This window comes from Saccoglossus kowalevskii, chromosome 2, assembly GCF_978046115.1.
Source record: "Saccoglossus kowalevskii chromosome 2, keSacKowa6.1, whole genome shotgun sequence".
In the NCBI taxonomy this organism is placed as follows: domain Eukaryota; kingdom Metazoa; phylum Hemichordata; class Enteropneusta; family Harrimaniidae; genus Saccoglossus; species Saccoglossus kowalevskii.
Genome location: NC_140642.1, coordinates 46,941,230 through 46,958,745, shown reverse-complemented (window position 1 = coordinate 46,958,745; position 17,516 = coordinate 46,941,230). Strand labels below are relative to the sequence as shown.

Below are 17,516 nucleotides of genomic sequence, written 5' to 3'. Positions count from 1 at the left end.
ATTCCTATAATATTTTGACACAAAATCCTATAGGATTCCAATAGGACAAAATCCTATAGGATTCCTATGGGACAAAATCCAATAGGATTCCTATAATATTTTCGCGCAAAATCCTATAGGATTCCTATAGGAAAACATGTGTCAAAATATTATAGGAATCCTACAGGAATTTGTTCTATAGGATTCTTATAGGAATCCTATAGGAAACTTTTGTAAGGGACTACTAGTAATTTTGGTTAGCGTTTAACAATAGGACAATACCATTCGATCCATGGGGGTGACAGTCCTACGAATGTGCCAACATTGTCGAAGGACAAGGACAGGAAAAGTTTGTGCAAGTGTGGCGAGACTCCCGTAGTTACGCGGAAATTATTTACCTCATGTGAAAAAAAAGCATTTTCGAGCATACGTATCGAGACCAAACATAATTTGTCGATAATCGAGTGTTGCAAGAAAAAGTGAGATTGTTGCAAAATGTAGCAAATCGTTTTCAAAACAGTGCCGCTAAGAAAGTCTCGCTTTGTTTGCGCCCACTGTAAAACAAGTATAGTAAACAAACCGCTCTTTTAGAAAATATTTTTATTAAAAATAAGTACAAGTCAACTAAAACGAAAATTCCATAAAGAGATTCCATAAAATAGAAATACAAGGTGGCGTTTATCACGCCATTAATTTATTCAAGACCTTTTGTTACCTGTTATAGCTCCAAACAGAAACAACAAATGCTTTGTCTCTCGACGCAACTCGCCCTGGTTATGTAAATGTTTTCCCTTACCATCAGGCTTCAAGCCGGAACAAATGACAACCTTTTTTTTCTGAATTACACAAGTTCATCATATTTGGTATGTCATGTTTATTTGAAAAAAAAACGTGCCTTGCTTGGGTTGAACCACAGTTACTAAAAAATAGTGACCGTGGTTGAACTGAATTAGGGACAGTGTATGTTCCCCTCTTTGTTGTAGTTGTACAATAGAGTGTCAATCACAGCTGAATACGTGTCGTGGCGTCAACCTTTGAAATATGTGGACAAAACGTAATATATTCCGTACGCTATACTGTGCACGAGATTGACCAAACTCTGTGTTTTCGACAAGAGGTATAAACCAGGTTTACCGTAAACTGCGTGTACAATAAGAAATTTACCGCATGCTGTAAGAGTGGGGACAGGGGGTGGGTGACTGGTACAGGAAATAAAAAAGGCATCTTAAGTTTTTACAGGAAGTTACCATTTACAGTAAAAAAATCGATTTTTACACTTAAAGATATATTTGATATTTTGTGTTTAAGAATCTATATTGAAAGCTTAATGTGGAAAATGCTTTATACACTTACAAAATAAACGATCTTTGTACAAATCATGGATGAATAAAACGGTTGATTAAATTTTAAATCTTGTCCATGGCTACGAATATACGTATTTTATTTGTTTGAATTACATTACAAAGTATAAAAACATTGGACGAAAATATCCCCTCTGTACCGTACACGAGATTTATCGAACTCTGTACCGTTCACGATATTTAACCGTATGCGATATTCTTAGGATACCGACTTTATTGCAAGTGTGCGTAGCATTGTCACCTACATACAATGCTGTGTTTACGGGGACACATAACAATGAGAAAACAACATGAGGTGAATAATTTCTGCGTAACAGACGTCTTACATGGTCATTTTTAAATGAATCTTACTAAACAATACTACGAGAGTCTCGCCACACTTGCACAAACTTGTCCTGTCCTTGTCCTTCGACAATGTCGGCACATTCGTAGGACTGTCACCCCCATGGATCGAATGGTATTGTTAAACGCAAACCAAAATTAGTAAACAACATGGCGGACTCGACTCGCCGGAATGCCCGGGCGTCGATCATAAAAAGTGTGGATAGCTGCTCAAATTCGCCACTCCGGTTCAAATTTTGAGCATAAACAAATATTATACAGTACAAGGATTGCTGCCGCTGCCCCGCGCGTTAGGTATTCCCCCCTGTTCGCCTCAGCGCGTGCCCGGACACTCCCTCGCGTGTCCGGGCGTTAAATAGTAGGACCGTTTATTTCAAGGCGTGAAATGGATAATTGAAGTTCCATCGATTTCAAGGCGACTGTTTCACCGCGACAACTCTACGCATTGTTGTAGTTTCACGAGGTAAAAAAATATATATAATAAATAGTACTTGTTTAATTATTTGGTTTTACAGCCTGCAAATTACGGGACATGATTCCCATGAATTACGATAAATAAATGCTGATTGTGTTGAATAATGGACGTTGGGACCATTTGGAGAAACCAACGGGGATCGATATTCCAAACAAACTATTGGGACACGGTCGGTAGACATTTCAAACAAATGAAATTATTAACGAAAGACGAGATTTTTCCAGATATTTGTCACAACAAATATATGCAAAACTGACAAATGCATAAAAAGATATTAGGTTTTATTTTAGCCTTAGAAATATTTTCTTTCACTCAGTCCATGCATGGGACTTCTATTTAGCTTCATGGTCCTTCGGCTTGTGTTCTCCTTGGGGGAAATAACAATAATTATACAAATCGTAAACTCAACACAGTCAGGAAAAGAAACCCGGACAACCATGACGTACTTCTGTTGAAATACATTTTGTTTCAGTGCGTCACGTCAGAATATTGTTTAAAATAAAATAGTCAATCCCAGCCAAATCTAGGTCAAAGGGTCAGATTGCGTGCATATATTTATAGATAGTTAAAACAAAAAGTATTTGCACTTTTGATGGTTGTTTAACATCTATGCACGGTTACTAAACTAGTAACCGTGATCTATGAAAACCAGAAAATTGTTAGTAGTCCGAATTTTTGCACAGTCGAAAATAAAGCAGAAATTCAACAAGTGGTCGCAAAAGCGAGCGATTGAAAAGTGGAAGCGGGCGAGAGGTTGGGCGAAATGAGTTCTGTACTTCTTTGTTTGATGAAGCAATGCTGATGCCACATTGTCGCCATAATGAGGCCACAATGAAGCAAAGCGATAACCGCCTAACTTTTTAATGTTGCGACATTGAAGCGATGCTGAAGCCATAACAATGCCATAATGATGCGATGCTGAAGCGAAGGTGAAGCTGAAGTGAAGCCAAAGCTTCCGCGAGAACTGTACTGTATTAAGTCAACATCATTAAAATTGAAGATTACGTGAATTTGACCCCCTTCCTAATCTTGTTTCACTGCCCCCTTAATAGAAGCGTGCTGGTAATTTGCATACTGCACATGGCCGCCGTTAAGAACTATCCATCTCAATCGGGGTCCGTAATTTATTTTCCTGCTCATAATGGAGATAAATTATGGTAGCTAAACATTGAAATTGCCATCCTGACTTAATCAGTACCAAAATAAATAGCTGATTGGGAAAATGTGTTGACAGAGGTTCGATTTACCCATAAACTTCAACATTGGTAGGTCCCCGTATGTAGTAGGGCACTTGGGTATCATATTTACTTCAAAGGTAATTTAAAAGTGATGACAGATTCATTGATATTGAATTACAGTACTTCTCAATTTCATCATTGCTTTCAAGCAGTCACGGTTGCTGAACTTGACTTGTGTTTTCGGTTGCTGAACTTGACTTGTGTTTTCTTGATAATTCTAGTCTAATATGTCGTCACGAAACCAAGTTTCACACTTCACCAATGAACACCGGAAATAGCAATCGTGCACGATCAACATGTTCTAAACTTTTACATTTTTATTATTCACGTATTTCATATGCCAAAAGTTATTCCCACGTTTCATAACCATTTTTTACAATAATAGCAGGACTGTTTTTTTCTGGCAAAGTGTGACACTGCGCGATCACTAGTTTCTCACCAAAGCCAGGACACAAAAGGATAAATCAAAGTTCATAATAAATACCATAAGCACAGATTCTTACCTTTAAAACTGACGAGATAGAATTAAATCTATATAAACCTTGTGCAAAGAAAGATACAGTCACGTAATACAATATCCTCGACACCGATTTCCTCAGTGGTTAGACTGGCGCATGCGCAAAAGGTTATGCCAGTTCTTTTGCGATATGTCGTTAAAACTCAGGTTTTTTCGGCAAATTTCAGCATTTTTACTAGTAAAATGTTGAAAATCACAGAAAAACACAGCGAAACTTTGGCGAATCAAAAAAATACTTGGCGTGCATATGTATGGCATTGAGAATTACACATTGGACAGATCATATCAAAGTTAAGAGAGATAAAAGACGGTCGAACACACGCACACATGCACGAACGTACGGACAGACGAAAGCCAATCTAGAAGCCTTCGTCAGACTTCGTCCGCGAAGGCTAAAAAAAAATGGACACAACAAGTGCCCATTGAAACAATGTCAATGCTGCCAGAAATGCAAAAGTTTGATGATTTTTGTAAAATATTACTTGTTCCACAACTGTATTTAACACTGGGTTTATCTGATCAATCTGCAATGTATGAACACATGTTGAGTTTAATCCACTTGCAAAGAATGCTTTTAGCCCTGTGTTTGTCAGCACATAGATGAACCAGGCTTTGAATGAAACATTTCTACTGAATTATCTTATTGAATACAATGTTCACTTACCACAGCTACTACTATTGAATCTTGGGCATCTACTGAATTATCACACAGTATTACTACAGAATTATCTACTTGCTGCATTGTAGTATGTTGTATCAAAGAACAAATGTAAGAAACTGAAACACCCTAAAAAGTAAAGAAAAAGTGATTTTCATAAATACCAGATTCTTTCAACATTAATGAAAGAAATTGTGTGGCTGAAAATGACTGGTGGCAATAGTGCAGTGGTTACCACTGGCTTATGGAGATGACCTGTGGTTACCACTGGCTTATGGAGATGACCTGTGGTTACCACTGGCTTATGGAGATGACCTGTGGTTACCACTGGCTTATGGAGATGACCTGTGGGTACCACTGGCTTATGGAGATGACCTGTGGTTACCACTGGCTTATGGAGATGACCTGTGGTTACCACTGGCTTATGGAGATGACCTGTGGTTACCACTGGCTTATGGAGATGACCTGTGGTTACCACTGATTCATGGTTACATTTAGTGATAGGATATTATGAGTACATGACAGTTTGTCTTACTTACCAATGGCATTTTCTTTTTATCAAAGAGAAGAGTAATCATTGCACAGGTATTATCAAGAGTGGCTTCATTTGGCAGACAATCAGAAATCATACTGGGAGCCTCTGTGTATAGACCATAGTTTAGACATACACCTACAGGACCACAAGGACTTGTAAAACAATCTTCACCAGATACTTGAGTTATTTCACATTTCTGATCCCGTTGACATTTGACGGCATTTATTCTATCTCCCTTACTATCAGCTTCACATTCTCCAGGCCCACACCACACCTGAAATATACCATATCCAGCTTACTGAAAATAACTTTGCCTTTACTGCTGTTTGCAAAACATATTACTGTGCAGTGAAAATGTGGATATAAACAAGAGTGAACTACAACCACAACTAAAGTAGGGTGTTGCTAAATGACATATTTACTCCTACATAATTTGAAACAACAAGCCATGCATGGCACAGTCCCCATTAGTTATCGATTTAAGATATATAGTTTTGTTTATAGTAATATAGCTGAACATAAACATGTCAGGAATATGATTATGATGATTATTTAACATTAAAATGATTGACATTTGTATCTGATCGTCAAACGAGTATTGAGAGATATTGCTCTGAAACAGCATTAATTAGAACAAGCCATGCATGGCACAGTCCCCGTTAGTTATCGAATTCAAGATATATAGTTTTGTTTATAGTAATATAGCTGAACATAAACATGTCAGGAATATGATTATGATGATTGTTTAACATTAAAATGATTGACATTTGTATCTGATCGTCAAACGAGTATTGAGAGATATTGCTTTGGAACAGCATTAATTAAAACAAAATCAGCCATTTTGAATACATGTATAATGAATATATAAAATTGGAACATAATCAGTCAAAGCAAGTCAGAAATATGGCACTAGAACTGCATTCATTAATACAAAATGGCCACCAGTCGGCCATTTTAAAAATAAAATGACGTGCATCAGGAACTCTTAATGTCTAATGTATGTAGCAAGTTTGAACAAAATCCATCCATAAATGCCAGGAATGCTTGATATTTGATGATTTTTTTAGCACAAAAATGGCCACCACTCAGCCATTTTGAATAGGATCGTCAAACCAATATATCCGTATATCTATGACATGATTATAATGAATATTTAAAATTTGAACATAATCAGTCTGAGCAAGTCAGAGATATGGCACTAGAACCACATTCATTAAAACAAAATGGCTGCCAGTCAGCCATTTTGAATCTTACATGTATCTGAAAAACAAGGTATCAAGGTCCTATAATGTCCAACGTATATACAAGGTTTGAACAAAATCCATCTGTAAACAGCCAGAAAATGCTTGATTTTGATGATTTCTTTAGCACAAAAATGGCCACCATGCAGCCATCTTGAATCAGATCGAGAAACAATGATGTATGTGTGCAGTTTGATTGTGATTGGTCCAGGACACATGCACGAACACATGGAAGCATGGACACACTGAGGTCAAAACACAAGACCCTAAAAAATCATAATAATTCGTTTCAGAATAAGCAGTCATGTATTAGAAATAGAGAAAGGTAAATATACCCAACCCAAAACACTCTTACAAAAAGGAATCTGTAAGCAATGTTACCAAAACAAAATTGAAATGGAGAGGCAAATTTAAAGTTATTTAGAAATATCAAGATTCCAAAAAAGGTAATATCCAGGTAGATTCTAGGCCTTTTGCCCCCGGCCCATTTCCCCCTGGGTCATCTGAAATACTTAAATATTATTGGAAGTTTAAATAATGTAGTATCTCTCCGACTCCGATTCTTGAGACAGCATAGGCCAGGTATAGTACTCATTTCGTCCAACCTTCTGCTTATCGCCTTATTTCCGACCACCTTTTAATCACCTTTTTTCCGCTTGCTCATTGAAAACACCAACTGCCCACCCCAACACTGATCCCTGATACATGAGTGGTCGAAATGGTGGTTTTGAAGGTAAAGTGTGAAGATACAACTAGTCATAACTATTATTGAATTTTGAGCAACACTTCAAATCTAATAGTTGTATGACACTTGTATCTTTCATGAAAGCAACTGAGTTGCGACCTCATGTTACTTATGTTATTTATACAGGACTTTTTTGCCAGATTTTCAACATTAGACAGCAACTGAATCCTACGTCCACCACAAGCGACTTTGAATCAGCAGCAATTAATGTTGCCGGTACCTTATTCTCTAATGCAACAAAGGGATGCTTTTACCCTCTGTCACAGTGCGTTTACAGAAGAGTACAGGCTGAAGGACTACAGCAACAATACCAAAACTACAATAACTTTGCAATAGAATTTTGCATCCAGCACTGGCATTCATATTAGAAGAGAAAGTGATTGAAGCATTTGAAACTTTACAACAAGAATCAGACGAAGCCAATATTATAGGAGACTATTTTGAAGACACATTTATTGGATGAGAACGTAGTCAACGCTAAAACCGTCATCGACAGCAGCCACGATTCCCTATATACCCGTACAATTAATCACATAGAGGGTTGGCATTGAAGACTTCAATCCAATGTCGGCACCCACCATCCATCCATATGGAGATTTCTGGATGTATTACACCTCGAACAAAGCTTAAATGAGGTAATCATTAACTAAATGGTTGCTGACCAGTCACAACTACCACATTGAAGAGCATACCATAACCGATCAGCTGCCATACAGCATATTGTACAGACATACAAAGTCAACAAATTGTTATATGTATATTATTTGATCCCTTATATCCTGATATTTCAGAGTAATAAAACTTACCTGGCTACACTGAGAGATACCATTATTACATTGACAGGAATTGCATCCTTGCTGCCAACTCTGATTATGAGAGTAGATTTGACCATCATAAACACAATGAAATGGCGAGGGTACAGAAACACCAATCACTAAACACAGAGAAAACACATAATACAGGTTATTTTGATCAGTTACATATATATTAAATATATTTTGACAGACAGATATGTTTGATATGCAACATATATGTGGTTGCCACAGAAACAACAATTTCAGGAATGAATTTTCATTAGGCCAGACTTTTTTTATTCCTTGTTTCCCGAGTTTTTATAAGGCAAATTTTTTGAGGAGGGCGAAAAAAAAAAAAAAATTAATTCTTTTTTTCCATTAGAATTGTGTGATTCTCAAAGAATTGTAAGTGAGATCATTGATCGGAAAAAAGAAATTAAATAAAACTGTATTCCATATGTATAACCTTGTTTCTCATCTGTGCAAGACTTCGGTACTTTGATCATGATACTCCCACGAAAATGCAACTTGGTTTTGTTATGCGGCGGGCGGGAAAAAATTTAAGATAAAAAGTAATATTTATTTTTTCCTTTATCATAGTTTGTTTCAATATGAACATGCATTGTCATAATTAATTTTGAACAAGTTTTAGGAATGAAACAGAGACAATTCTTGTATGTCATATATATCTCTGACTGAAGGCTCAGTTGAACACTCTTAAGTCAGTATTCCGAAAATAAACAGAACAAGTCATGAATGACACAGCCTTCGCTAGTTGTCATTCTAAAGTTGCATGGACATAAATTGGCAAATGTGATTTTTATGGCATTTTCAAGTTTATAGCACTCTCCATCCAGAAAAATATTATCAAGTTTTTATTATCATAAATTAATATTAACAAATCGTGTAAAATTGTATGTACAGAGAAACACATATTTATGCTTTGGTTGACAGCACTTCTCAAAGTAAAAAAAAGAGGACCTGCGAAACTTTATACAATTGTCAGACATGCAGCGAATAGTACCGGTATGTTTTTGTAATACATGCAGTTCCAGTGGCTTTGCTTTCTGAGAAAAAATTCTGGCTCTATGCCTGCAAAAAAAAAAAAAAAAATATTTACTCCAAAGTAACCACAGGTTGTAGCATATGTGCTCCCGTTGCCTGTTAAATTGAATTAAAAAAGATATTTGAGTTTTTTTAGTACGAAAAAATATTACTTAATATATTTATACAGCCAGAAAGAAATTGCAGTTCACACTGTACTATTTTAAATATGTTCTACCAAAGTCTAGGGTGAACTAATTCACAAGTCTGTTTCCACTCTACAAAGTTGTCAAATTAATATTCACAGGATTCTGAAAAATTAAATTATTAAGAATGTGCAAAAAGCCAGAGTACTTGTGTTTTCAATGTCATTAAAATCTGACCAGGGATATGCAGAAAATTTCACTTCAGCTGAACCAAATGGATGCCAAGCTAGCTAAAGAAATAAAAAAATACTATTGAGAAAAATAGAAAAAAAATAATACATTTAGTATAAACGCAGATAGAAGTGCATAAAAAAATAATCAGCAGAGGTAGTGATCATGTAGCCTAAGTGTATGTCAAATTTCCTTTGAACTGGATTTAGGCGAGGGTTCTCCGAACCCGCCTATTCACATAGTTCATATCCACCATAGACTCCGGTCAGTCAAAATGACTATTTTGAACTGTAGGCATTAATCAGCGATTCTGCCGGTGACAAAGAGATAGAATCTAGGTCAGGGGAAGCCCCATGACCTCAAGATTCTTTTACCCCTTACGTCACGAACCCACGTGAACGTAGCCTTCAATCCCTCTGGTTTCTTTCTCTCCGCCTCTAGGACTTAGACCAACGTGACGGAAAGAGTGGGGAGGTTGGGGGGACCCGGAGTCTATGGTGGGTATGAACTATGTGAATAGGCGGGTTCGGAGAACCATTGCCTAAATTCACCATGTTCAATTACCCACCATAGGCTCCGGTCAGTCAAAATGACTATTTTGAACTGTAGTCAGACACCGATAGGTGGCGGGTTTTTCCGAGCAAACAGAAAAAAAAAAGAATGATGAAAGTCTTTTCCCAGTCTGGGATGAAAACAAACTCAAAACCTTAGTTAAGACCCAAGAAGGGTGGTGTCTTACCTTGCCTGTGCTGTCCCCGAAGCAAGAAGCCAATGCTGCTGTGGTGACATTGTTCGGTGCGCCCGAGAAAGCTAGACCCAAGCCGAATTCGGGGGTGATAAGCTTGAAGTAGGACCGAAACAGTTCACATGATGGCGTAGGTCGAAAGAAGCGAAACCTTGGAGCTTCCAGGAAGTGCTGGTGGTACAGACAATCTGCCCGCAAGAATGCCGAGACTGACTTATCGCCTATGCGCAGGGGCCCCTGCGGTCGTTCAGGCTGGGTCAGTAAACAAAGCCTGACTCGCTACGACGGGGCCTAACCTGAAGAGATTGTGTGTCTCTTAGGTAGTAGTTGATGAAGACTTTCTGCGTTCTCCAGAAGCCTGCCCTCAGAATGTGTTCGAGGGGGCGCCTGACGCTAGTGCTAGTGAGTTAGCAATTGCACGGACATCAAGTGCTTGTACTTGGTGTCTCTGCAAGGTCTGTGTTGAGGAGGATAGTGTATTATAGACCTCCAGTACAGTCGCAGTAATCCACCTGGAGATGGAAGTCGGGGAAGCCGGCTTATCCTGTTTGCCAGGGCCGTAACATGAAAACATGTGTTTGGTTCCCCGTCTGGAAAACCTGGTATGGTTCTCGTAGCAACTCAGCGCTCGGACCAGGCAGAGAAGCAATTCCTCCTGATCCTCTGGACTGACAATATTTGACAGCCGGGGGATGACGATCGGTTGAAGATTGTGTCCTGGGATTTGGTTCTTGGCGAAAAACCCGATTCGTGTCTTTAGTACAACTTGATCTTCAATAAAGGCGGCACAACCGTCCCCGAAGGACAGTGCGCCTAGCTGTGACCGACGCCTACCTGAGGCGAGGGCCAGTAGGAAGACTGTTGTCCACGTCAAAAACTTGAGTGGTGCTGAAACGAGGGGCTCAAAAGGAGGTCTGCTTACGGCTGATAAAACAACTGACAGGTCCCAATTGGGTGGTTCCCTTGAACGGGCCCTGGGCCTCTGATTATGGAAAGCAGTAAACAGTCTCCTAATAATGGAACAATCGGCTAGACTTGACCCCCAAGAGGGTTTTCTATGGTGGGGGACAAGGCTGACCTGTAGCCAACGATCGCTGCGTGGGACAGACCCACTTCGTCAAACAAGTGGACAAAGAAGTCTGCTACCTGGCCATAGAGGGATGGCATGGATCAATCTCCCTTCCACTACACCAACTGGTGTATGCTCGCCATTTCGAGTCATAGGCAGCATTGGTGGTATCCGTGTTCGCCCTGGCCAGGATGTTGGCAGCCTGCTTAGATAGACCTTTCGTCTGAGCGAATCTACTGAGAGCCTCCATGTGTGTAAGTGGTACACTGCTGGGCTTGTTAGTAGTGTGCCGTCCGGTTGGGACAGCAAGTCCGGTATGTCCGGCAGCACTACCGGTGTTTCGACTATCATTTTCCGCAGAAGCGGAAACCAGGCCTTGGTCGGCCAATTGGGCGCCACCAGAGTTAATAAGCAGGTGGGCTCTTGTCGAAGTTTCTCCAGTACCTGGTGAATTAGCGGGAAGGGAGGAAAGGCGTACGCATCCATGTGGGACCAAGGGATCGATAAGGCGTCCACGACCCAGGTTCCTTGTGTCGGCAGGAGTGTTATGTACGTCGGGAGCTTGGCGTTCCGGGGTGCGGCGAACAAGCTATTTTTGGACCGTCCCATAGCCGAAACGTTTCACACCCCTGGAAGGTGGTGTGCTCCACATTGTATTCCAGGCATCAAAGGAGAATTTGCTCTGCTAGAACCGACAACGATGGGGAACTTGTCCCCCCCTCCTTGTTGATGTAGCAGACCATCGCTGAGTTGTTTGTGCAGAGCAGGACTCTGTGGTCTCGAACTTTGGGTCGAAAGCGTGAAAGTGCTAGGTGCACTGCTTTCAGCTCAAGCCAGTTGATATGGTGGTCCTGAACCCACTGCGGGGCCATATTCCTTGGGCTTGTTTGTCCAATAGATGCGCTCCCCACTCTTGGAGGAAGGCATTTGTTACCATAGTCAGAGTCATAGCTGTGACGAGTGGGTTCAAGGGGACCCCCTGTCTGAGGTTGGTCAGTGACGACCACCAGGACAGGGTTTCCTTTACTTGGTCTGGGATCAATACTCGCCTGTTTAGTTCCCGTAGGTGGGCTCGGTGTTCCAATAACAAGCGTTGGACCGGGCGGCTGCGTAGTGCGGCCTGGGGAACTACCCTTCGAACGGAGGTCATCATTCCGATGAGCCACATTAGTTCTCGGAGGGACACTGAAGGAACGCTGACTAGGCGTTCTGCTAGGTTGTTTAGCGCTAGGCAACGCGCTTGAGATGGATGAACCAGGCCTACTTCGGTGTCGAACACCATGCCCAGAAACACCAACTGTTGAGTCGGGTCGAGATGGGACTTTTTGTGATTTACTAGAAAGCCCCAACTGGTGAAGTAAATCCTGTGTAAGCCTTACATGTCTGGCTAATAACCCCTTGTCTGGGTTTTGTATCAACCAGTCATCTAGGTACGGATTGATGTGTACCGACATTTGGTTGAGCAGCAGTACTACCTGATTCATCACTCTGGTGAACACGTAGGGCGCTGTGGATAACCCGAAAGGGGAGCACCTGAAATTTGAATACTTGGTCCAGATGGGCGAGTCGAAGGAGAGGGCAACTCGCTGGGTGCATCGGTATGTGCAGGTAAGCGTCGCATAATTCTAAAGAGGCTAGCCAGTCGAGCCGGTGGATGGAGAGTAGGACACTGGATGGTGTCTCCATGCGGAACCGATCAAGAAGCACATACTGATTTAGTCTGTTTAGGTCCAGAACCGGGCGTCAACCGCCTGTAGATTTTGGTACTACGAATACATTTGAGTAGAAGCCCGGACTTAGTGCCGGCTGAACTATTCTGTGTATGGCGCCCTTTCTAAGCAAACTGTCTACTTCCTGTCTGATTGCTTCCGCCTTGCAGGGATCCCCTGGCAGTGCCCCCAACGGGGGGGACACTGACAGGGGCAGTAGAGATGACAGTGGTATTCTGTAACCGCGTGTGACCACCTGGAGCGTCCAGGGATCGGTTACCCGCTGCCCTTCAAGCCGGAATGCACCGGTGCGATCTGCGTGCGACAGGGATCTGTGGCCATGGGTTCGGCGGTTGCAAGAGGGGGGGTTCTCCTCTACCGTGAGGTGAGCCTCCCAGGAGATCACTGGGGATACTAAGCTGTAGCCTGATCTCTTGCCGAATGCAGACTCATTCCCCCGTCGCAGAGGTAAGCGTCAAACATGCTTATCCCGCTGCCAGGGTTGACGACCACCCGAGGTGGAGGAGTACGAGCCCTTACCTCCTGGCAGACTCTGTTTAGCGGAGCTAGTCCTAGGGCGTTGTACTTTCTGTGCTTGGAGTGCCCTCCATTTACACGTAACTGAGGCAGTGGCTAACCCCCTGACTCAGTTCGCCGGCAAAAACACACGCGTCTAAAACCACGTCCAGCTGCACAGTAGTAGCCCCGGCCAAGAGAGCCATATGACACTGGAAGATATCGCACCTAGCTGTGCGGTGGCGTACCATTAACTGTGTCGCCTGGTCTAGGAGGAGAGTCCGTTCTGCGTCTGAGGTCTCAGAGTCCTGGGCGCGCACAAGAATGTGCTCCAGTGTAGCGCCCACGAATTCAAGGAAATTGATGGGTCGCAACTCTGCCCTCAGGGCATGTTGGATAGTCTCAGAATGGGTCGATGAGAGTGACCAGGGAACGTGGCCGTCCCCCTTCACTCGGTTAGCAAAACAGAAGTTTGTGGTACCGGGGTCTGGGGAAGGAGACTTAGGGTCTGGTCGGGGTCTTCTTGTTTCGTCCCACGAATTTCGGTCCGAATCCGAGATTGCCCCGATGGGGTAGCGTTTAGTCCAGCTAAAGGAGTTATGCAAAGATTACTCCAGCCCGGGGCTTTTGGTGTTACCTCCTCCGCGGCTGACCAACGACCGCCCCTCAACACCATCTGCACGCCGTCCCCCACGCTCAGCGCTCGGCTGGACCAGGGAAGACGTGCGGATGGGGTCGATCTGAATCCCGGCGCCTACGATCCCATCAGCATAGAAGCGACCGTAAGTGGCTGCTTTAGGATCAAGGGTGGGGGAATATACATAGCGTCACCCCAATGACGTGGCTCATTGAGTCATCCACATGGAAGACTCTGATGGACCGTCCGAAGTACCGGCTGTATCCGACGTGAGCGAACTGCGTCCTCTTTCACTTTAAATATGTGAGAGGGAGCGTGTTAGACTGTGTGTCTCATGACAGGGTCGGTTCCCTCTGGGGACGCCCGTGGGTCGGTAAGAAGGGAGTCAAAACTCACAGCGGAGACCAGACACAAGGATAAATTCGTTACTGTTGTACCATTACCACGTGACGAACCCTAGCTGGCTGAAAGTCAACATGTGCCCTGCCCTGAAAGCCCTGCCCCGAGATCGGAGGCTTGGCTGCCAGCAGCCCGTTGGCATTCAGTGCCTGAGGCTCCAGAGGAGGCCCGATGCAATTAGCTTGAGTCTCGGCCTCCCCCCAAAATAGTGGGAGAGCCGCAGCTGGGAACGGGGGTTCCCTGGAAGAGACGTGTTTGAATGCAAACATGCTTTCGTGTTTCTTCCTGCTTGCCCACCGAGGGGACACAGTGGAGACAGCTCGCTTCGACTGCGTCTGATCTACCCGGCCTGCCAGAGACGCAATTGCCCCGACAGTCCTTCGACCAAAGCCCGCAACTCGGAGGCAAAACCGGTGCCGTGCGAGGAAGGGTCCACAAGGGGACTCGTAACGGGCCCCATAGGAGGAAAGCCTCCAGGAGCACAGCCTCGCTGCAGCCGGTAAAATCGGGTAAACCACCGTCTGAAAAAACAGACTGTGAGGATGCCCTCCGATCAGCAGGAAAGACCAAGAAAAATATCGGTACCTCCACCGTCGGGCCTCTTACTCGACGTACCGGTACACGAAGAACCGGTAGAAGAGCGTGAGGACTTTCCACTCATGCAAAACACGCAACTCACTTTAACCGATTTGTTTACTGTACGCGCAACCTTGCTGTGACTCGGTCAGTCTCAGCGATTTTGATGGCTCTGAAAGAAAATCTCAGGCCTCAGAACTCCAGTGAAAAAACACACACCTTCACACAAAAAACCCTGAACCCCGCACGCAGTTACGACAAAGTATCTCGAATGCTGGTTCTATGCTGGTAAATTCTGAATATAACCACTGCACGGTCGACTCGAAACACGAGGAGACCGGAAAGAAAATGGCAGCGAGCCCTGGTGCTGTCATTACATCTATATATGTACAAAGTGTACGAAAGCATTCCTTTATTTGACCTTATCATACGATCACAAAAACAACTTTTTAAAATCTTTTTTGGGGTGGTCCTCGGGTAAGCGCCCACCCCCATTTTTTCCCGATTTTGTATGTTCAGGCCCCTGGGCGCGTGCCCGAGGTAATACGGTATATACCAAGTTTGAACAAAATCCATCTGTAAACAGCCGAGAAATGCTTGATTTTTAGGATTTTTTAGCACAAAAATGGCCGCTATTCGGCCTTCTTGAATCAGATTGTGAAACAAAATGATGTGCATCAAGGTCCTATGTCTAATGTATATACCAAGTTTGAACAAAATCCAGGCATTTCTAAGATACAGGTCCGGACGCACGCACAGACGCATGCACGGACACACGGAGGTTAAAACATAAGTTCCCGTTTTTGGACTGCGTCCGAACAGGGACTAAAAATTATGACTATTAAGTCAACATCATTAAAATTGAGGATTACGTGAATTTGACCCCTTTCCTAATCTTGTTTCACTGCCCCCTTAATAGCTTCGCGCGCGTGCTGGTAATATGCATACTGCAAATTGTCAAAAATAAAAACATATCCGCCGTTAGGTATTATCCATCTCAATCGGGGTCCGTAATTTATTTTCCTGCTCATAATGGAGATAAATTATGGTAGCTAAACATTGAAATTGCCACCCTGATTTAATCAGTACCGAAATAAATAGCTGATTGGGAAAATGTGTCTTTGTTGACAGAGGTTTGATTTACCTACCCGTCATGGGTGTAGTAAGGCACTTGGATATCATATTTACTTCAACGGTAATTTAAAAGTGATTTCATCATTGCTTATAAGCAGTCACGGTTGACCAAACATGACTTGTGTTTTCTCAATAATTCTAATATGTCTAATTCTAATATGTCGTCACGAAACCAAGTTTCACACTTCCTTTCAATCTGCCAGCAAGTGCCAATGAACACCAATCATGCATAACAGAATCACGATCAGCATGTTCTAAACTTTTACATTTTTAGTATTCCAGAATTTTATATGCCAAACGTTATTCCCAAGCCTCCTAAATGACGGGATAAACCTTTGATTTACACGTTTCATAACTAGTTCTTACAATAATAGCAGGACTGTTTTTTTCTGGCAAAGTGTGACACTGCGTGATCGCTAGTTTCTCACCAAAGTCAGGACACAAAAGAATAAATCAAAGTTCATAATAAATACAATAAGCACAGTTTCTTACCTTTGAAAGTGACGAGATATAATTTAATCTATATTAAGCCTTGTGCAAAAAAAGATACAGTCACGGAATACAACATCCTCGACGCCAATTTCCTCAGCAGTTAGACTGGCGCATGCACAAAAGGTTATGCCAGTTCTCTTGCGAGATGTCGTTAAAACTCAGATTTTTCCGGCAAATTTCGGCATTTTTACTAGTAAGATGTTGAAAATCACAGGAAAAAACACAGCGAAACTTTGGCGAATCAAAAAAATACTTGGCGTGCATATGTATTGCATTGAGAATTACATATGCACCAACTTTGAAAACATTGGACGGAGCATCAAAGTTAAGTTAAGAGAGGTAAAAGACGAACGAACGAACGAACGGACAGACGGACAGACGAAAGCCAATCTAGAAGCCTTCGTCAGATTGCAATGTTTGAAGATGTAGATTCACAGGAGGCAACAGTACTGTTGACATGTCTCTCCACAGGATACCAACTATCTATTTTTAGGTACATGGTACATACTTCAAGGCACTTTTTACTTTTGAAATAATACAGTAATCACACAATGAATATAATGAGACAGTTCACATTCGTCTCAGTAAATCATTAATTTTTGACAGAGTTATCTGTACAAAATACTCCAGCTCTTGCATGTTTTACGATTTTTATCATGTCTAAATGCATTCTGAGATGAGGCATACTAAATAAGACATGAATATCACAGTCCCCGTTATTTAACTATAAAATACTCATGTTAAAATAATACATGGAACATCTGCAAACAATTGATTAAACATGTACTCTGTGTGGGTACAACTCATCATAAAGTGATTTTCCTTAATCTAGTATTGTACTGATAACTGAAAACTTTCATTGACCCATGTCAGTATCACCACTATAATTCCCATCAAAATGTAGCCCTGACACCCCCTCTACATATGATATGT

General features: G+C 42.1%; 1 protein-coding gene across 1 annotated transcript in view; it reads right to left on the bottom strand.

Annotated features, from left to right (window-relative positions):
* The window catches only part of LOC100366991 (protein jagged-1), a 248,417-nt gene that overhangs the window by 11,897 nt on the left and 219,004 nt on the right, over nt 1-17,516 (bottom strand). Inside the window, exons 19-21 of the mRNA XM_085495845.1 lie at nt 7,898-8,025; nt 5,110-5,379; nt 4,577-4,699 (exon numbers count right to left, since the gene is read on the bottom strand). Of these exons, the coding sequence (XP_085351971.1) occupies nt 4,577-4,699; nt 5,110-5,379; nt 7,898-8,025 (521 nt within the window). The remainder of the gene's footprint in view (nt 1-4,576; nt 4,700-5,109; nt 5,380-7,897; nt 8,026-17,516) is intronic.